Raw genomic sequence first — 21,823 nt, 5'->3', positions numbered from 1 at the left:
AATATGCAGCATGAGGAGAGATTGGAGGTCTAAAGCAGTTTAAACTCAAGGGCCAGCTTTGATCCATTAATAGTGGGTTTAAAAAGGTCTCACAGTTGAGCAAGAGTAAAGGCTTCTACTGACTTAGTAGGAAATTCTGGGTGAGTTAAAAATGTTTTCTGTTGTTGTAGGGGGAGAAGTGGAAAGAAAGAATGATTTGAGAACCATTCCAAGGGAAGAATTGATAGGCTTGATGTATACTTTGCCATGTTGGATTTAAAAGAATAGTCAAATTTGAGCTTTTGACCTGGAGTGTCTTAATTCATTTTTCTGCTCCTGTAACAGAATACTACAGACTGGGTAATTTATAAACAATAGAAGTTTATTTGGTTTACAGTTCTGGAGGCTGGGAGGGCCAAGAGAATGGCACAGGCATCTGCTAAGGGCCTTTATGTTGTGTCATAACATGGTAGAAGGGCAGGTGAGCCTCCAAGACAGAGAGGGAGTATCCTGCCAAACTCACCCTTTTATCAGGAGCCAGCTCCTGGGATGACAGCATTAATCTCCTCAGGTTGTAACTGCCATTTAAAGGCCCCACCTGTTGATAGTGTTACAGTGTAATTAATTTCAACATGAGCTTTGGAGGGGACACTCAAACCATAGGGTGACTTGGTTATGAATAATTATATATAGGAATAGCGAAGGCAAGTGGAAGGAGGAATGTTTTTAGGAGAACTGGTTATTTTGGAGTCTAGGAGACTGCCTTATTTTCCCCAGAATTCTTGAGACCAGTTATTTATAATGAGAGAGTAGAAGAAAGGTCAGGATGAGTGACAACTGAGAAAGGCCTGTTGTCATGGTTGCTGTATTAAGTCTCTTTTCACACTGCTGATAAAGACATACCCAAGACTGGGAAAGAGGTTTAATTGGACTTACAGTTCCACATGACTGGGGAGGCCTCAGAATCATGGCAGGAGGTGAAAGGCACATCTTACAAGGCGGCAGCAAGAGCAAATGAGGAGGAAGCAAAAGCGGAAACCCCTAATAAACTCATCAGTTCTCGTGAGACTTATTCACTGTCATGAGAATGGCATGGGAAAGACCAGCCCCCATGATTTAGTTACCTCCCCGTGGGTCCCTTCCACAACACGTAGGAATTCTGGGAGGTACAATTCAAGTTGAGATTTGAATGGGGACACAGCCAAACCATATTAGTTGCCATTTATTGTTGGGTTTAGAAATGGAAACAAGTGTGAAGTTTAGGAAGCCATCTCTGAGCGCTTCCTTCCTTCTACCCTCACCTAATTCTGATACTCCACTCACCAGGTAACTCCAATTAATGTCCTCCCTGAAGGCAGAGTCTGATTGTATTTTAGATTGTCGTTGTTAACTGAAATGAAAAATGAAATGAAGGTCTGTCATTGACAATCAGAACTCTTCCTACCTTCAGCCCTCTTTAGTAGGCAGAGACAATTAACTTCAAAATAACCACGGTATTGACTTGAGAACCCCATTTTTCTGATATTCTTAAAATAATGAGTTCAATTTTTAACCTGAAGTTGAGTGGAAGCAGCCAGTGAATAGAGATATAGATTTGGGGGTAGTGCTTATTGCGGTGATAATTAAAGGTGGATGGAATTGATGAGGGAGCCTTATATAAAGGAAAAATTCCTGAAGACCAAAGACTTCTACTCTAGTAAGCTTACATGTAGAGGAAGGGATTTACCAAAGAGATAAAAGAATCAGAAAGGCCAAAGAGGAAAAGGGAAGAAGGTTTCAGGAAGATGATGGTCGCTTGTGTGAACTAGCACAAGAAAAGTCAGGAAAAGTGAGGACCAAGGAGGGGCTGTTGGCAGGATTGCCCAGCTTTTCTCTTGAAGAGGGCTTCTAACTGGGTGGGAGTGGCCCACCAACCAGACCCAGTGCCCTCAGAGCTGTTTGGAAGAAGGAACACCTTTTGCTAAATTGCTTAATGATGCTGTCATATATGAATTAGCCATGCTTGCAGCCATTGGGTTAGCTGCTGAGCTTAGGTTGGGTGAAATCAAAGGCCATTCGTAGGGTCAAGGCACAAAAGTTGGTGAGGAAGTAGAGGGCAGCAGGTCCACACTGCTTCCTTGGGAAGTTTGGCAGAGAGAGACATAGGCAATCACTAGAGGGACCAATGGAGTCAAGTGGGAAAGCGCTCTTTTTATGAAGAGAAGCCTGTGCCTCTTTGTAGAAGAGGAGAGGGAGAGCCTGACCAGGTTTAAGGTGAAGTGGATAATAATTGTGCGAGCAGGTTTCCTGAAGTAGTAGTAAATGAAATTGAAGGCATGAATGGAGCCTTGAAAAAGGTTATTTAACATCTGTATAGAGATGTTTGGAAGGGTAACACGTGACCACTAACATTCACATATCACCATGCTTTGGACTTGTGTTTGCTCAATCATAAGCAAATACTTGTGAATTTAATGTAACATTGACTCTTAAAATTTGTAGGAGTGGTTCATTATCTAAGCATATCTGATGTAGTAGACCTTTTGCACTTTTGTTTTTAGTCCATTAAAAGCCATTGGTTTAGCATGGGTTTATTTGTTTTGTTTTTGAGATGGAATCTCATTCTGTTGCTCAGACTGGAGTGCAGTGGGGTGATTTCAGCTCACTGCAGCCTCTGCCTCCTGAGTTCAAGCGATTCTCCTGCCTCAGCCTCCTGAGTAGCTGGGACTACAGGTGTGTGCCACCACGCCCGGCTAATTTTGTATATTTAGTAGAGACGGGGTCTTACCATGTTGGCCAGGCTGGTCTTGAACTCCTGATCTCAGGTGATCCACCCGCCTTGGCCTCCCAGAGTGCTGGGATTACAGGGGTGAGCCACCATGCCTTGCCTAGCATGAGTTTAGAGCAAAAGGAAATAGGTAGTTTTTACTCCATCTAATAATGTGATAAAGTTAGTTTTAAAATCTTATAGCTTCAGAATCCACTTCAGAAGGAAGTCTGGGTAATGAGAAAATGGTAAATGAAAAAAAAAAAAAAAAAGAAAGAGCCTAAAACAGGTGACCTGAAATCTTCTTGGTAAAGTTAAAAAGAGGGGAGGGATGTTATCTCTGGGACTATTACTTAAGGGAGTACAGTATGGTTTGAGAAGGAAGAAGTTTGAAGTAGTTTTGGGGACAGGAACATTCTAAGGAAATGACAGAAAAATATCTTTCATATTGAGAATAAACTTTTGCTTTACTCTTTCTTCAGTATATTCCTTGTGCCTGTTGTGAGTATTACCAGGTTCATTGCTTCAAGGTGAAACACTTTGATTTGGCTGTAGTAGGATTATTTAATTATAAGCAATGTAAACCAGGGCAGTTTATCATTAAGATGTGGTGGTGCCTCCTGGACGCCAATGGCAGGAAAGCAATCTTGAAATGGGCCTCAGGAGTGGATTAGAACTGAGAATTAGGAAACTCTCTTCTCTGTCCAGATGGCACAATGTGGCCATTCCTCAGCTCCCTTCCTAGTTTACATATGGTGGTTGTTCTTAGTTTCATGTAGCCTTTAGTTTCAGTCCTGATTCCAGATTCCCAGAAAGAGAGTCGGTTACCTCTGCTTCAGTCAGACATCCACTCCTAAACATTGAGTCATGGTAGTGGGTCCGGCTTGCACAGTGTACATGTGACTGCTGGGATCTTATCTCTTTAGGTGATAGGTGGCAAGTGGTTTTGAGCTAAGAAGGTATTCCATGTAAGTATCCATTACTAAGAGACTTAGCTGGACTGTAAATGTGCTTTGTTCATAACAGAGTTGCCTTGAATGGGCTTAGGGTTTAATGAAATACTAACATAAAATGAAGTAATGCTTAAAAGAGGTACAAGCGGCCGGGCGCGGTGGCTCAAGCCTACTGTAATTCCAGCACTTTGGGAGGCCGAGACGGGCGGATCATGAGGTCAGGAGATCGAGACCATCCTGGCTAACACGGTGAAACCCCGTCTCTACTAAAAAATACAAAAAACTAGCCGGGCGCGGTGGCGGGCGCCTGTAGTCCCAGCTACTCGGGAGGCTGAGGCAGGAGAATGGCGTAAACCCGGGAGGCGGAGCTTGCAGTGAGCTGAGATCCGGCCACTGCACTCCAGCCTGGGCGACAGAGTGAGACTCCGTCTGAAAAAAAAAAAAAAAAAAAAAGAGGTACAAGCAGTTCCTTGTGGGAGTTTAGAGGAAACAGTTTTGATAAATTGTTGACATTTTGATAAAATCAACTGAAGGTGGGATGGAGCGGGGCCTCAAATGCATCCTTTATTTTATCTTCTGTATTTTTACCTAATCCTGTCTGTTATGCTATTTCATACTCATGCACTCAAGAGTTTTGAGTTTTTAATAAACAAAACAATTCAAGCTTTACTGGATTGAGCCCATAATTGAATGAAAAGTTCCTTTTTTTTAAATTAAATATTTTGATGTCAATACCATAGAAATAAGCTTTCTTAATTTATGAATTTTATTTTACATATATTTTAATTCTTCAAAAATTTAGGTGAACAACCTTTGGACAAAACAGGACATGTTAAGGATACAAATCAAGAAGATGGAGTTATCATCAGTGAACATGGTGAAGATGAAATGGATATGGAAAGTGAAAAAGAGGAAGAAAAGCCAAAGACTGGTGGAGCTTTTTCAAATGCTTTATCTTCATTGAATGTTCTCCGTCCAGGTGTGTACTCAAAAGTATTTCTCAGAAGTAAACCAAACCCGCAAGAATGGGCCATCTTTAAAGATGATTATTAAGAAGGAGTTAGCTAAGTCGTGTTTCTTATTATGACATCGCTGTTTGAAGAGGGAGTTTTTCCATTTGCAAATATAAAAAATAGGAGAAACAGAAGTTTCCCACCTTTTCCAAGTTTATTCACAGACAGGTAATTTTATTTTGCAAATGAGTTTTCAAGTAAGTGGAAAAATGGTCCTGTAGTCCTTTTTAATGTATCAGATTGAGACTGACTTAACTTTCTTCTAAACTGCTGCTAAAAGCAAAACTAGTTTCTGTTAGTTTTTTTGTTTGTTTTTGTTTTGTTTTGTTTTGGTTTTTTGAGATGGAGTCTCGCTCTGTCGCCCAGGCTAGAGTGCAATGGCACGATCTTGGTTCACTGTACCTACCGCCTCCTGGGTTCAAGCAATTCTCCTGCCTCAGCCTCCTGAGTAGCTGGGACTACAGGCAACCACCACCACACCCAGCTGATTTTTGTATTTTTAGTAGAGATGGGGTTTCTCCATGTTGGCCAGGCTGGTCTTGAACTCCTGAACTCAGGTGATCCGCCTGCCTCGGCCTCCCAAAGTTCTGGGATTACAGGTGTGAACCACTGCACCCGGCCTAATTTCTGTTTGTTTTATGTCCGTACTCCTTTTTACTTTTCTGCAAAAAATAGTTTGCAGGTCTATCCACTGGCTAATCAGCTTTTGAATAAATAAGTGCTCAGTAGCCAGATTTAAATTATGAAGCAGTAACATTTAACTCCTGTTAATGTTTATACAATTTAAAAACCTGCTACTCTGGGCTGAGAAAGTTGTAGTAAATTCTATACATACATCACTAGTGGGAGTCTAATTTGTACAGTCCTTATGGGAAACTCTTTGGCAATATGAATCAATAGATCTCAAAATGTTCTTACTCTTGACCCAGTAATTTCATATCTAGAAATTTATCCCAAGGAAATAATGTTTTTATTGGAACATTTGCAATGAGCAACATTTTCTAGCAGGAGGGGAAAGGTTCGTTAGTTAATTATAGTACATTTACTTGATAGGATATTATGTAGCTGTTAAAATAATGATTAGGCAAGTAGGGAGGCATTAATTTTTACTGTAGTCAAAAGGTCAGTTAATGTGTGAGGTAGATTATGCCTTATCCAGAAAATGTTAAGCCATTAAAAATTATGTTTATGGAGAACAATAACATGGAATAAAGCTTATTATGATATGAGAAATAATTAGGTACAAAATTAAATATTTAGTATGATTACAGGTGAACTAAAAACTATCTGCAAGAGAAATGTACTATACATCATATAGTGCCTTTTCAGCGTCATGAGATTGTATTATTTTTATCTCTTCCAGCATCATAATACAGTTTTGCAACTTTTTTTTTTTTTTGAGACGAAATTTCGTTCTTGTTGCCCAGGCTGGAGTGCAATGGTGCAATCTCAGCTTATGCAACTTCTGCCTCCTGGGTTCAAGTGATTCTCCTGCCTTAGCCTCCCGAGTAGCTGGGATTACAGGCGCCTGCCACCACATCTGGCTAATTTTTTGTCTTTTTAGGAGAGATGGGGTTTCACCATGTTGGCCAGGCTGGTCTTGAACTCCTGACCTCAGGTGTGAGCCACCGTGCCCGGCCACTTTTATTTGTTAAAAATGAAGAAAAAAATTACAGTTAAAACAAAACTGCTTTGGTGGGTTTTTCCTTTTTACCCCGTCCCACTCTTTCCCATATATATTACCATTATATGTTCTTTTTAATTTCCTCAGTGACTTTTATACTCCATTTAAACTCAATTAACAATCTTTCAGATTGCAGACACAGTGTGGGAAGGAGGTGCCAGCAGTTGAAACATCACTGTGATGAGGCTATCTTGGATTATTTTACCTTTCATATTTTCAAGAAAATAGAAACTTTGCACTTCTCATACTGTCATATTCTTACCATTTGTTTCTAGGAGAAATTCCAGATGCAGCTTTTATACATGCTGCAAGGAAAAAGCGCCAAATGGCCCGAGAATTGGGAGATTTCACTCCTCATGATAATGAGCCTGGCAAAGGCCGCCTTGTTAGAGAAGATGAGAATGATGCCAGTGATGATGAAGATGACGACGAGAAACGCCGGATAGTTTTTTCTGTGAAAGAAAAGTCACAAAGACAAAAAATTGCCGAGGAAATAGGTAACTTGATTTAATTGAATAGTAAGCCTATTGCATTGCCTTTTTTTGTTTGTTTTAAGGCAGAATGTCATTCCATCACTTAGGCCAGAGTGCAGTGGTACAGTCATAGCTCACTGCAGTGTCTTGACTTGTGGACTCAAACAGTGCCCCTGTCTCAGCCTCTCAAGTAGCTGGGACTACAGGTGTTTGTCACCACACCTGGCTAATTTTTTTATTTTTAATTTTTTTGTAGTTATGGAGTCTCACTGTGTCTGGTGTCTTAACTCTTGGCTTCAAGAGATCCTCCTGCCTTGGCCTCCCGAAGTGCTGGGATTACAGGCATGAGCCACCATGCCTGGCCTCTAATGCTGTTAAATGTGATTTGATATTATAGTCAAGTAAAAAGTATTTAGACTTATTAAATTTTATGTTAGAGGACTGTTCTTGGGTACAAGTATCTTATTGGAATTTTCAAAAACTATAATGTCATTGTGATAACTAATGTTTATTGAACATTTATTGTGCAGCTGGTATTGTGCTTAGCAATTTACATGCATAAATTCATATAATTCTGTATTCTTAGGAGGCATTAGATTTTGTTCCCTTTGTTGATGTCAAGTTTACAGAGGTTAAGAAACACATCCAAGATTTTAACTATTACATTAATACTTCCTTTAGCTTCAAGGAATACTGTGTTTAAAACAGGCAAAGTCAGGACTACCAAATGAGAGAGGAGATCATATTAGACATTTTAGTAAGATTGAGTTAATAGTTTTGCTCAGTTCTTGTGAAATGTCAGGTCAGCATCTTTTACCTCTTTGCTCTTTGGGTATTACTTACTTTTCTTTGTTGCTCATGGCTGTAGGAATTGAGGGGAGTGATGACGATGCTTTAGTAACTGGAGAACAGGATGAAGAGCTCAGCCGATGGGAACAGGAGCAGATAAGGAAAGGAATTAATATCCCTCAGGTAAGACAAAAGAATTAAACTAAAAATTAAAAGTAGATTAAAAAGCCTTTTTTATTGAATCTTTGTCATTTCAAGTAACAAAATCCCATGAGGATACACACACACACGCACACACACACGTAGGCTTTTAGAAGAAACTGCATTGTGTTCAGCTTTTTGCAGTCAGAATGATGGAGGAATTTCCAGTTTCTTAGATCAATTTTTCTCAAAGTGGTCCTTAATTTTAGCAGCATCGGCATCACCTGGTAGCTCATTAGAAAAGCAAATTATCAGCCCCCAGAGACCTACAGAGTCAGAAACTTGGGGTGGTGGGGCCAGCAATCTTTGTTTAACAAGCCCTCCAGGTGATGCTGATGCACACTAAAGTTTGAGAACCATTGCTTTAAATGGAATTTTTTTGTGTGTATAGCTTATTTTTTTGGACTTTAAGAATTATTTTGAAGAAGATGGATTTCTCAGTAATACAAAAATTTGAGATGGATGAAAAATATCTTCCCTAATAGTTAAAACAATTTGTTTTATAAAAGTAAGTAATACAGTGAGAAAAATTGCATAAACATAAACCTATTTTTGTTACTAGTGTTTTGAGGCAGAATTCGCATACATTTGGGTGAAGTTAAGAAAAATGACACAATAGAGAAAGTCTTGGACTGGATGTCAGGAGTTTTAGATTCTAATCTCTGGTTGCCCATTGATTCTGTGACCATGGGCAAGGCATTTATCCTCTTTCATTGATCAAAGGTGGCCTTAAATGACTTTTGATGTTCCTTCCAACTCTGAGTGCTGTTTTTCTGCAAATTATTAGAAATAAATGCAGTGATTCCACCAAGAGATACGACATTCATTCAATCCTGCTTTTATCTAATTTTGAAGAGTTCTGCAATTATTACATAATGTTTGGCAAATAGGTATAATTTTTTGCTGTTGTTTTTTAACCCTAAAGGTGTATTATTGTTTTCAAAGTTTTAACTACTGGATTTCATCTATATCCCATTTCTTTTCTAGGTTCAAGCCAGTCAGCCCACGGAAGTGAATATGTACTACCAGAACACTTACCAGACAATGCCTTACAGCTCATCCTATGGCATTCCTTATAGTTATACGGCCTATGGATCATCAGATGCCAAATCTCAAAAAACAGATAATACAGTCCCTTTCAAAACTCCCAGTAATGAGATGACTCCCGTTACTATTGATTTGGTAAAGAAACAGCTTAAAGACAGGTAGGGCAGATCAACTTCTTAAAGACCTGTCCGCTAGCTTTCTGTTCCCTCAGGCAACATGTAGTCTGGGGTAGCAGATGCAGAATATCAGCAAAGAAGATTCACTGGCCCAGCTTCAAAAGCTAAACAGAAGATGACTTCATACTTTGTTCTGCTACCTTCTTGGATTACTTCTGTGGAAGCCTCGAAAAGTTATAAAAAATGCCACTCCATGATCTTGTTGAAGACATTTCTGAGTTTGTACCTCTCGGACTCTGAAAAAGTGTAGTCACGCTATGGGGGGAAAAGCAAAACAGTGAGATTTTGGTTAGCCCACAAAACTGCGAAATCTGTAAACTGCCATTTTTTGTTTTTTGAGAAAAAAAGCAGTCCAGATGAAAAGATGCCATTCCAAATATTTTTATGTTCTAATAGTGGAACTAAATGCATATTTTAATATTGCAAGAGTCCTGACAGCATAGACCTTTGGATGTAAATGTGTTATATTTATCCTTTTGTGTTCCTAAGGTTGGACTCCATGAAAGAATTGCACAAAACAAATCGACAGCAGCATGAGAAACACCTGCAAAGCCGAGTGGACTCTACCAGGGCTATTGAAAGATTAGAAGGGTCTTCTGGGGGTATTGGTGAACGGTATAAATTTTTGCAAGAAATGCGAGGGTATGTCCAAGACTTGCTTGAGTGTTTCAGTGAAAAGGTAAGAATGCAAAAATATTAATCTCTTTGAATAAGGCAAAATTAGGGAGGTCTAGGTGGCCTTGTGTAGAACATTCTATAATTCTCAGAAAGTACCCACTGAACTCAACATTAGAAGTGATGAAAAGTCATGCTTCATTTTTCTTCACTTCATTAGTGGCATTATCTCTTAGGTGCAGTATAATACCTTGGTTGAAAACAGAAATAAAGATAATATCTTAAAGCACATTTAAATAAGACTTTGGAAAGTCTTATGTCAATATGGTGGTAGATTATTATTTTCCTGTGCTGAATTCTTAGAAGATAAGGGACTCATCTGATAAAATTTTCTTTTATGGTTCAGGTTTAAACTTATTTTTAAGCTGTTTCTACAAGTAATTCTAAGTATGCATATAAAGTTGCAAATTTTTATTAGTTTTTTTTTTTAAACCCTGGATGATTACCATGGTTGCTAATAGCTTTTATCTAAATAAGCCTATGCTTGATTCATTTCAGAAACCATTCATTGGATATCATTTTTCTAAGGTTTCATTTCTCCCAAGTTTATTTTTTTCCAATAGGATAGTCAGTTGACAAAATGTTTTGCATTCTTATACCATTTATTGTTTACATTTAAAATTAGGTGCACACAGCTAATTTCTCAAATGACTTCCTAACCTAACTGATTTTTTAAGATAAAATATTGGTCGAGGCACTGGTTTATAAGCATTCATGGACTTTGTAGCCTTATCTTTAAAAAAGAAATTTAAACTGTGGTCCTTAAATATCCTGTCTGAACTTTGGATTGGAAGACACATTTCCCTTTGTTATTGACTATGTAGATTAGCTTAGAATCTGTAAGCATACAGTGTGGTTAAATATGTATTTCAACTTTTATTATCTCTGTTGATTACTTGAATACCCTAAAACCAATAGCTGGGAAAAGAACATTGCCAGACTGTCTTCCTGATGGTTCTTTCTTCCCGATGGGTCTTTCTTCCTGATGGGTCTTAATGGTTCCAGTCAGTCTGTGATCAGATTCAAGATGAGATAGCATTCACCATGTCCTCTCTGTAGGGTTTGTTATGTTTTATCTTTATCACCTGGTTTCTGGAGAAGCAGCTGCAGTCTGAGTTTCGATACCACTTGTGGTATATCAGTTGCTTAGGGTGGGGAAGAAGTATAGGCTTGTCTGTATTCCTCTGTGCCGGGAGCTGGAGTCAAGATTGGAAGTGGAACCTAAGTGTCAAGAGTTGACAGATGTGTCCTTCCTACTGGCAAAACTCTTCTGAGCCCAGTGGGCATGGTGGGAGCTGGTCTCATAACTTTTGTGACTAGAGAAAGGATCTTTTTCTTAAACTATACTTTGTGAGTTTGTCCCTGGAGAGCTGCTTCTTGAAGTATCTTGGCACTTGCTTCGGAACTTTCTTGAGTAAATTAAGATATTCATAATTGCAAACACAACTCTAAAAAATTTGACAGTAATATGGTCAGCTAGGTCATGCCGAAAGTAGGACAACCTAGTTTATAGTTTTTAATTGTTGAATTATTAGTGTACTTCATCTCTTGATTACCCTGTTCCTAGAGAAGTTTACTTCAGATTATGCTAACGTGGTTATACAGAGTCACTTAGATTTTTTGGAACAAATCTTAAACCTTATACAGTGATTACATTTTAATTAAAAGAGAGGTAGACATACCTTCATTTAAAAATGAGTATTATATTTCATTCTAACATTTTCATGTGTATTTCATTTTATTAAGTGTACTGCTCAGTTTAGATCTTTAGAAGATAATCTTAGAAAAAACAAGAGTACTGCTGAGTTGATAATGTAAATTATTATATTGGAGATACTTAGAAATAATTGGATACTTTGAATAATTATACCATAAGAATATTATTTCAGAGTTAAAGTAAAAAGATAAAGATCCCTTTTTTTCCCTCTTTGCTTATGAAAGTTTAGTTGGTTTTTAAACTTAAGTTTTAAATATTTGTAAATCATTTTAACTTGCCATTGTTTTTGTTTCCCTGTAATTATCTTTCTTGGGTTCTTTGCCTTAACTTTGGTCCTAAAATAGTAATAATTGGTAAGAGTTTTGAGTTTGGAGAGGATAAAGAAATCGTCATGGTGCAAGACTCTTGAGATAAATCAATATTGTTAAAAAACTTGAATGAGAGCTGACAGTTGGTTTAGGGCTTTTATTCTCAGTAGAGTTTTTCTCTGGACCTCCAGTAAAAGGCATTCCAGTTAATCTAAAGAGAAAGACTACATTGTCAGGATCTTAACTATACATTGCAAATTGTATTCTGTATGATGCCAGCTTAGGTGGGTAGTTCTTACAGTACAGGAAGCTTGACAATCTCTAGGACTAAAAGATAAAAGAATGCCTCTTAGGCTCATTAATCCTCAGTACTTCATGGTTTTTTTTAAAAAAAAAAAAATGAGGGCGTGGGGAGGTGTAAATGGCAATGTTATGGCAGTAATTGCTGGAACAAAAATCAGATTATAGTAAAGTGTAATGACAGAGTCTCTGGACTCAGCTGTGAAGGATAATCATTGCAGATTTGGGGACATTGTTGCCCATGGTGTGGCATATTAAAGAGCAAAATAACTCCATTACTTTGACCTTTCTGTGAACATTTGCTACTTTTGCAATGGAATCATGCAAGTATATAAAATTGCTTTTATTACAGACATCTTTGTATTCCACCTGCCTTTTTTTATTTTCCATTTGCAGTCTGTTCAGTTCAGGAAGCTGCTATAACACTTGGTGCCAGTGTTCCCAAACTCTAAATAATGTGTTTTCCATTTGCACTAACCATCAGGAAACTAGATTTTCTGGTTTCCTCAGGTATGTGTAGTGGTCATTAGTGTTATGTGGAAGTTTCATAGCATTTGGCTATAACATAAGGTATTTATAAAGAGAAAGTTTTCTATTTTAAGTTAGCTCTCATGTTCTTTTGTATTCTATATGAATCAAGTAAATGCTTTAGGGATATTAACCTGGAAAAAATTATTGACTTTGTAAGCTCACAATTCATGTAAAGAAATTTTTATAAAATATGGAAGAATTTAAACATTTGACAGGAAGAGAACAACTCTCTAAATTTGCGATATATTGATTTCAGAGAGGTTAGTGATAGCTAGAAATTTTATTTGCCCTAATAATTATTTTGTTTACATTAAAAAATTTGTAATAAAGGTACAAAATAGTTAACAGATTACTGTAACATACTTGGTACGTATGAGTGGCAGAACAACTGAAATATCCAAAACTGGAGAATTAGCAGACTTTTGTTCTTACCTACTCATAGAGCCATTGCACTTTTTTGGTATTGCACAGTGATAATGTTTTACTTTGAGCTACAAAAATTGCAAGGCAGATAATGCTGCTGGAAAATTAAAAATAGATATTAAAAAGACTTCTAAGTACTTAAATATTCTCTAAAGGAAAAGCTCTAAAATTGTTGACATTTCTTTACTTGTTCTATGAATACTGAAGTGCTACATTTCTTAACTAACGTTTGCTCCAATAACTAGGCACTGGACATTATAGCTCTATGCATGGATTAAAAGAAGAAGTGTCGTTTCCCAAATGTAAAACTGAATTTGCTACTTGTGTGCTGTTGGGGATTCATGATTATTCTGTCCATAGAGAGGGTACTTTTTCAGAAATCCGGAAATAGTATGGAACCCTCAAATAAGTAAGCAGCTGAGGAGTTTGGTGTTACGGAGTGTGTTGTATTTTTACAGGTGCCACTGATTAATGAACTTGAATCAGCAATACATCAGCTGTACAAACAGCGAGCTTCCCGCCTTGTCCAAAGACGACAAGATGATATTAAAGATGAATCTTCGGAGTTTTCAAGCCATTCAAGTCAGTCCATCTTGAAGGTTTTTATTATTCATTAAACAACCTTGTTTACTTAGTGCAGCCTAATTGAAAATTAGAGATCTTGGAGCATTTTTTTTTTTAAAGAAACAATTTCCTTGCTGTTGTGTCAGGTAGATCTAAAAATTGTAACAGTGTGTACTTGAATTGTGTTTAAGAAAATAGAGCTTTTGCTCAAAAACATGTGCTAATATTCTGTCAGTCTTATTCTTCTTTGGGCATGTTTTTTCATTCTCCTTTAGAGGACAGAAAAGACATTATCAGTATTTTATGTTAAAACCATTATATGTTTGGCCCTAGTTGTTTTTTTCCCCCATTTTCATTCAAAACACCAATACAAATAAATGCTTTTCTTGATCACAGTGAAAGAGTTTGAGTTTAGGGACTGGGACATTTTGTGGGTAAGGGGAGGGAAGCTATAACTTAACAAATGACACAACTCCAAGATTAAGAGAGTTTTGAGCTTCATCCTTTGGATAAAGCAAAAGTTTTGTATTTTCTTTTTAAATGTTTCTCTAGTTAGCATTATATACTGGGTTTTTTAGTAAGTCAGTTGGTGCTTACAATTCTTGAAATTTTGTATAAAAATGGATAGAAATTGAATTGTACTTCCATCATGATGACGTGTGTTATGGAAAACTAGAATTAGAAACCCCTTGTTAAATAGTTCAGTGGAGGTCCTTTAACTAGATGTTTTAAACCTTTTAGTTCCTTTTTTTCCATTGCCCTCCATATTCTTGAGTGCGCTAATAGGAATTTTCCTAGCGTGAATTCCTTGTGGTTTCTTTTGTCATTTCTTTGTTCCCTTTGTCAGCATTTCTCAAATGGAAGTATGCATCACAATTACCTGATACACCTTTAACATACGGATTTTCTGGTCCTATCCCCAGTGATTCTTACTAGGTCTTGAGCATCCAGAAATTTGCATGTTAAACAACCTTTCCAGGTGATCAAATGCAAAGAGCTCTAATGTTATTCTTTCAGAAAGCAATGCTTTGCTGTACAGGGTCTCCTCTAAGTCAGAGAGACGTAGGATCCCTGAAAAAGCATCCTCCTATATGTCAGATGGGTTTTGAAGAGGCATACACAGATGGTAATACAGCCCTCATAGCTGAGGCAGACTCAGCTATGAGCCCTATAAGTGGCTGTGACCTTCTGTTTTTGCCACCGGATTTTAAACTGGATTGACATTAGCCACCTACATGACTAATGCATCCCTCCCAGATCACTTTTGATGTAGATAACCAGATTTCTGGGGCAGATTGCAGGTAACCATTATATTACAAAAGGAGGTAATTTTCTTTTAAGTTAGATGGTTTGTGTGAGCTGTACATTTCGTCAAATACCTTTTCCCACCTGTAATTTGTTCTTGAGAATATGATGCTATTTACTTGGAGGGAATTTGAAGGAAGAGTTGAATTATGTATACTAATTTGTTTGAAAGTTGGAAAGAAATTAAAAGATACTGGGAAAGTGAAAAATTCAGTCCTAGAGGGAGTATACATTAATTGCCAAAGATTTGAGGAAAATTACATGGGACGCTGGAGAATCAATTCATTTTCTGATCTGTTTTTTAAAGAAGTAAAGAATAGTCTGAAATTCATCTGTTTAGATTTATAAGCACTTACCTGCAATTACTGTGTATAATTCTTACAGAAATGGAGGAGGCTATCACTTGAGTCATGTTACACTCACCTGTCTCCTCCAGTGCACATTTTACAAAACCTATACGTGCAGCGATGTTTTAAGTATAATGATATTTTTAACAATATTTCTTGAATGAAGGAAAACTCTTGAGTCAGGAATTATTTTTATAGTTTGGGATATTTTAGCTAATTTATCTAGGGTGTGTAGTGAACTCACATCTAGGGCTGGGACATCTTTCTGCTTTAGTAATTTTTCATTGTAATTGGTGCACTCGGGAACATACCTCCTTCCTAATTTCAGAGCTATTTTGAAATATGAATTAAAAACTCAATAAAAAAAAGTCAACTTTTAAAAATAGTAGGGTCTGGCCGGGCACGATGGCTCACGCCTGTAATCCCAGCACTTTGAGAGGCCGAGGTGGTGTTGGAGACCAGCCTGGCCAACGTGGCAAAACCCCGTTTCTACTGAAAATACAAAAATTAGCTGGTGGCAGGTGCCTGTAATCCCAGCTACTCGGGAGGAAGCTGAGGCAGGAGAATAGCTTGAACCTGGGTGGCGGAGGTTGCAGTGAACTGAGATTGTGCCATTGCACTCCAGTCTGGGCGACAAGAGCAAGACTCCGTCTCAAAAAATAAATTAAATAAATAAATAAATAGTAAGGCCTGGGATGGTTAGGATATTCTGAAGTAAGAGCTGATTTTTGGTTTTGTTTTTCCTGTTGCTGATTTTGGTGACACATCTCTGATATCAAGTAAAAAAATACGCACGTCTTAACTTGGATGTCTTTCATCTTGCATGTGCTCACTTCCCTCCCCTCTCACCCAATGCCGTGGGTTGTTTGCCTCCCCTTACTATCATGTTTTCATAGTGTGGAATTAAAACGTAGAAATGAGGGAAGTATAGTGGACAGATATTTCCCCCACCCCTTCTTCTACGTAGGCAAGAGATTAGGGGAGTCTCTTGATTAAAGAGAATAGGTCCAAAATAAAGACCCCGAAACACTAAAATCTGGGGGTCCCCAACAAAAGAACTGGCTCTGTACCTAGTGATCCGATGGAGACACCTCTGTTAGACAGCTCCTGCCCACACACACAGCTTCCAGTCTTGCTCTTCTACATGAACAGGCAGTTAACGATGATCAAAAGGACCAACCTGAGCAGTAGAACCAAAGGGACTGAGGAGACAGACAGTGCTGGTGCAAGTATGCAAGTTTTCTGTGAACAGAATACTTTCAAAGAGTTGGGAGCCCCAGGGAGGTAACAGAAGGTATCCTATTCAGCAGTAGTATAGAATACTGTAGAAGAGGAATATTGTAAGAACAGGAACCATCGCTAGAAAACGAAAAACATGATAACTGAAATACAAATAGGATTGGAAACTAAAGCTAGGAAATTACCCTAGAACGTTTTTTGAAAAATGGAAAATAGGAAGGCAAATAAATAAATAAATAAATAAATAAAACTATGCTGTGAAAGAGAAAGATTAGCATTGAGAAGGCAGAAGTTAGTCCTGCTTAGATACGGTTTTCAGTCTGTAGTGTTGCCTTGTTCTAAAAATAGTGATAGAAAACAAACTTCTACAAAGCAAATTATAATAAATTTATTAAACTCTTGCAACAAAACTGTTTTCTTATGTCTTCCTATGTTTTCCTGCTGTCATATCATTCAACATGATGCTTAAGGTCTTCTTCTTTAAAAGTGTAATATATTATTTTTCCCTTTGCACAGGTAATTTAGAGTTTTAATTTATTTGGTCATCGTGATAGCTATTCCTGATAGCTGTCCTGTTACTTAGACATAAAAATAGTGAGTAAGCCCAATTACATATTTGTAGGGTTGTTGAACTCTTAAAAAGAAATCACTTCTTTAATTTTTCTGCTTTTTAAAATGGGAACGCAGAATAATACTGAAATTTGTTCTAAACTAAAATCCTGTCCAGTTTACCAGTTATTGCAGAATCTTGCCGTTGAGATTAGCAAGCAGTCTATCGTAATGGCTTATTCTGTGCAAACTCTTTCCTCAAGATTGTTGAAAGATGGCTTTTAATTTTAACCGTTGTTGTTTTGCAGACAAAGCTCTGATGGCACCAAATCTTGATTCCTTTGGACGCGATCGGGCACTGTATCAAGAGCATGCAAAACGTCGCATTGCAGAGCGGGAGGCCAGGAGGTAATTTTCAAAACCCTTGCTCTTGGCTTGTTTGGGAAGGGAGGAGTCTCTTTTATCTAGTTTGGGAACTTGATGTTTATTATTTAGGACTCGTCGTAGACAAGCCAGAGAGCAAACCGGTAAGATGGCAGATCACCTTGAAGGCCTTTCCAGTGATGATGAAGAAACTTCTACAGATATTACTAATTTCAATCTGGAAAAAGGTTAGACATTTATTTGGAAATAAGACTCATCATCAATTTAGTTTCTACTTTGGTATGGTTTTTACCATGAAATGGTTTGAATATTCATGGCCTCTGCATTAGAACCAGGCACTTCTTTTTTAATTGCAGAAACTTGCATGCCTTTTTATTAGTGAATATCATGATGAATTCTCAAAAATAGGGGTAACACCTTCTCATAGGGTATACTTAGTACTTGCATAATAAATGTTGTTACTCTTCCAAATGGGAGAATTTTAAGTGACTGGAAATGTGTCAGGTCCTGAGGGCAACTCTCATTGCAGCCTGTCTGGTCTGGAAAGGTAAAGCTTGGCAGTAGAGTACTCAGCCCTGAAGGAAACTCTTGATTTGGGGAGTCATGAGTAATCTCACTTTAGAGGGTGGTTAGTACTATTATGTGCCAGGCATTTTCAGAAGGATCCCAAGTAAAAGTCTTCATTTCCCACCATTGGCTATAATTGTTTGGAATTATATCAATTGCACACCATTTGGAACTTAGTTGGAGAAGCTTCTTTCTCTCACTTTTTTTTTTACAGTGAACGTTTCTAAACAGAAAATTTGAAAGACTAGCACAGTGATCATCCACATACCTATCACTCAGATAACAATGCTTATCATTTCACCAAGTTTGCCTGACTCTTTATACATGGAGATGTGTGTGTTTGTTGAACCATTTGAAAGTGACTTACATACCTCATGGCACTTCACTCCCCAAAATTTCAGTGTGTGTTTCCTATAAATGAGTATATTTTTCTGTATAATCACAGTACTATTATCTTTATTTTTTTTTTATGATGGCTATTCTAATTCTTTTTTTAAGCACAATAAGAAAATTAACAAATTTCTTAATATCATGTCCATATTTAATTTTCCTCAATGGCATCCTGGAAAAACCCTTTTTAGGAACTATTTTTATTTTGTTATTTTGTGGTTTTTGAAACCAGGATCCACCTAAGGTTCATGCTCTGCATTTGGTTGTTACATTTTAAAATCTAGAATAAATGAATAACCGTAAGTACTCTACACATTCACACACCCATCCCTATTGTTTAAGACACTAGCTTTTTGAAGAGACCAGGCCACTTCTCTTATAGAATATCCTATATTCTAGACTGGTCTGTATGTTTCCTCATAGCATTGTTTAACTTGTTCTTTGATCCATTTCTTGTAAACTGGAATTTAGGTCTGAAGGCTTAATTAGATTTAAGTTAAACTTTTTTTTCCCAAGAATAATTTATACAGGATGCTGCTTCATACTGCCTAAAAGCACATGACAAATGTTAGACCGTCCCACTATTAGCATTGTTAAGATTGATCTTGCAGTAAAGGTTCTCAGAACTTTTTCTCTCCATTGTAAAGATTTCGTTTTCTCAAGTAATCTGGGACATCATAAGAGTATCTTATTCTTGGTCCAGCATGATGGCTCACACCTGTAATCCCAGCATTTTGGGAGGCCGAGGCAGGTGAACCACTTGAGGTCAGGAGTTCAAGACCAACCTGGCCCACATGATGAAACCCCCATCTCTACTAAAAACACAAAAATTAGTTGGGCATGGTGGTGCATACCTGTAATTCCAGCTACTCGGGAGGTTGAGGCAGGACAATCACTTGAACCTGGGAGGCAGAGGTTGCAGTGAGCTGAGATTGTGCCACTTCACTCCAGCCTGGGTGACAGAGTGAGAATCTGTCTCAAAAAAAAAAAACAAAAAAAAAACTTATTCTCAAATAACTTTTCACTTGAAGTTCTTAGCATCCATTCAACTGATGGTTGGCTATGTCAGTTATTATAATCAACAGAGTTTGAATGAAGCAGTGTGATTAGTGACTGATTATGATGCACAGCTGTTAATCTGTGCAGTGGTTTGTGGACTAGAAAGCTAGCAGTGCAATTACTCATGGCTAATATACTATGGTAACTGAAATTTGAACTGTCTTGTTTGGGAACAGGTGTTATTTAGCTAAATTTAGAAAAATTGTACATACTGGAACTGCAAAACAAGGACTGGCTGCACTTTACATAAAAGAGAAATTGAAACATCAATTTATTTTTTTCTTCTAAATTATGACTAATAATTGGCCCTTTGTTAATTAGCATATCTTCTGATACTGAAGCAACAAAGAAAACACAGAAAATATTGGACTGTTTTTTTCCTACTTCATACTAATGTATGGTTCTCTCTGGGGTTTTGTTGTTTTTAGATCGAATTTCAAAAGAATCCAGCAAAGTTTTTGAAGATGTCCTTGAAAGTTTCTATTCAATTGACTGTATTAAATCACAGTTTGAAGCATGGCGTTCAAAATACTACACGTCCTACAAGGATGCTTACATTGGCCTTTGTTTGCCAAAATTATTCAACCCCCTCATACGACTTCAGCTCCTCACTTGGACTCCTCTTGAGGTGAGTGGCTTCTGTCACTATTAGAAAGTGTTATAATTTGATATCTGGGTAATTTTAATCTCAGCGCTAGAGAAGTAAGCTTAAGCAAAATATTTTGCAGGGGCGATAGGGCATAGGCTGTAATTGATACAGATTATATCTGGTTATAATCTTATGATCTTTCCTTTTAAGTTTCATCTCTTCCCAGAAGAGCTGTGTGTTTTTTTTTTCTCAGTTTACATATAATTCTTTTTTCAGCCAGCTAAAATTATATGTAGTAAACTGGGATATGAACACGAATAGTAAGAAGTTGGTCCTTTGATCCTAAAGGAACTCAGAACCAGATGGGAAAGCACAATGAGGCAGGTGTGAAATGAGGACATTAACCAAGTCAGTGGTCATGGTGAGAAAAATTGATAGGCCAGGCATGGTGGCTCACACTTGTAATCCTAACAGTTTGGGAGGCCAAGGCAGGAGGATTGTTTGAGCTCAGGAGTTCAAGACCAGTCTGGGCAACACAGCAAGACCTTGTCTCTATTTAAAAAAAAAAAAAAAAATTAGCTGTGGTGGTACATGCTTGTATTCCCAGCTACTTGGGGGGCTGGGCTGAGGCAGGATTGCTTGAGCCCAGGAGATTGAGGCTATAATGAGCTATGATTGTGCCACTGCACTCCAGCCTGGGTGATAGAACAAGACCTGTCACAAGAAAAAAAAAAAAAGAGAGATAAGGAGGTGGAATCAAGAGGACCTATTGGTCTGTCATAAAGGGAGTGGGGGCCGGGCGCGGTGGCTCAAGCCTGTAATCCCAGCACTTTGGGAGGCCGAGACAGGCGGATCACGAGGTCAGGAGATCGAGACCATCCTGGCTAACATGGTGAAACCCCGCCTCTACTAAAAAAAAAAATACAAAAAATTAGCCGGGCGTGGTGGCGGGTGCCTGTGGTCCCAGCTACTTGGGAGGCTGAGGCAGGGGAATGACGTGAACCTGGGAGGCGGAGCTTGCAGTGAGCTGAGATCGCGCCACTGCACTCCAGCCTAGGTGACAGAGTGAGCCTCCTTCTAATAAAAAAAAAAAAAAAAAAAAAAAAGGGAGGGGGCTAGAGGGGGCTAGAATTGACTGTGGAGGTCTAGTGGTGATGTTTACAATGTGGTTTGAGAAGTTACCGACTTGGGTGAAGCTGTACACATGGTTGAGATTGGCTAGGTTGAATTTGTGGACCGTAAGGAAAATGGAGCTGAGGTTGAAGCCCTGGAAACACAACTGAAAAAAATGTGAGCTCTGAGAAGCATTCAGCTCGCAGCTCCTATTTGCTGTGTGCTCTTGGCCAGACCTTCTGAAATTTTGCTGTGTGCCTGAGTATCTTGGTAGACAGCAAAGGCCCGAGACTGTGTTTTGGAGTTGTTTTTCTGTGTCGCCCACTCCTCTGCCCCACAGCTTCCAGCTGTCTCAGCCTTCCTGAACTCCACCCTCTGTCTCCTCTACTCAGCAAGACTGCTCTGCTGTCCTGAACTAGCACCTCACCTCATTTGATTCCTTTCTTTCAAGGGTCATAGTCTTGTGCTGCCTGTGGTCCATTGTATTTTGTCCAGTTCTTTTGTATTTTCTTCAGCTTTTAAGTTCCGGAGTACATGTGCAGATTTGTTACTTAGGTAAACATGTGGCATGGTGGTTTACAGCACAGATCGACCCATCACCTTGGTATTAAGCTAGCATCCAGTAGCTGTCATGCTCTCCCTCCACTAAGTCCCCACCCTCACCCCCCAACAGGCCTCAGTGTGTGTGGTCCCCCAGTATGT

The 21,823-nt window shown here is 38.3% G+C and overlaps 1 protein-coding gene across 3 annotated transcripts in view; it reads left to right on the top strand.

The window, feature by feature from the left end:
* PAXBP1 (PAX3 and PAX7 binding protein 1) overlaps positions 1-21,823 on the top strand; it is a 38,708-nt gene that overhangs the window by 3,298 nt on the left and 13,587 nt on the right. For all 3 annotated transcript variants that reach the window (XM_021935108.2, NM_001169039.1, XM_009202353.4), the window contains 9 exon segments: positions 4,481-4,657; positions 6,651-6,872; positions 7,717-7,820; positions 8,826-9,043; positions 9,551-9,740; positions 13,474-13,597; positions 17,328-17,427; positions 17,515-17,630; positions 19,848-20,047. In XM_021935108.2, the coding sequence (XP_021790800.1) occupies positions 4,481-4,657; positions 6,651-6,872; positions 7,717-7,820; positions 8,826-9,043; positions 9,551-9,740; positions 13,474-13,597; positions 17,328-17,427; positions 17,515-17,630; positions 19,848-20,047 (1,451 nt within the window).

This window comes from Papio anubis, chromosome 4 (assembly GCF_008728515.1).
Source record: "Papio anubis isolate 15944 chromosome 4, Panubis1.0, whole genome shotgun sequence".
Taxonomy (NCBI): Eukaryota; Metazoa; Chordata; class Mammalia; order Primates; family Cercopithecidae; genus Papio; species Papio anubis.
This window is presented reverse-complemented; position numbering and strand designations above follow the sequence as displayed.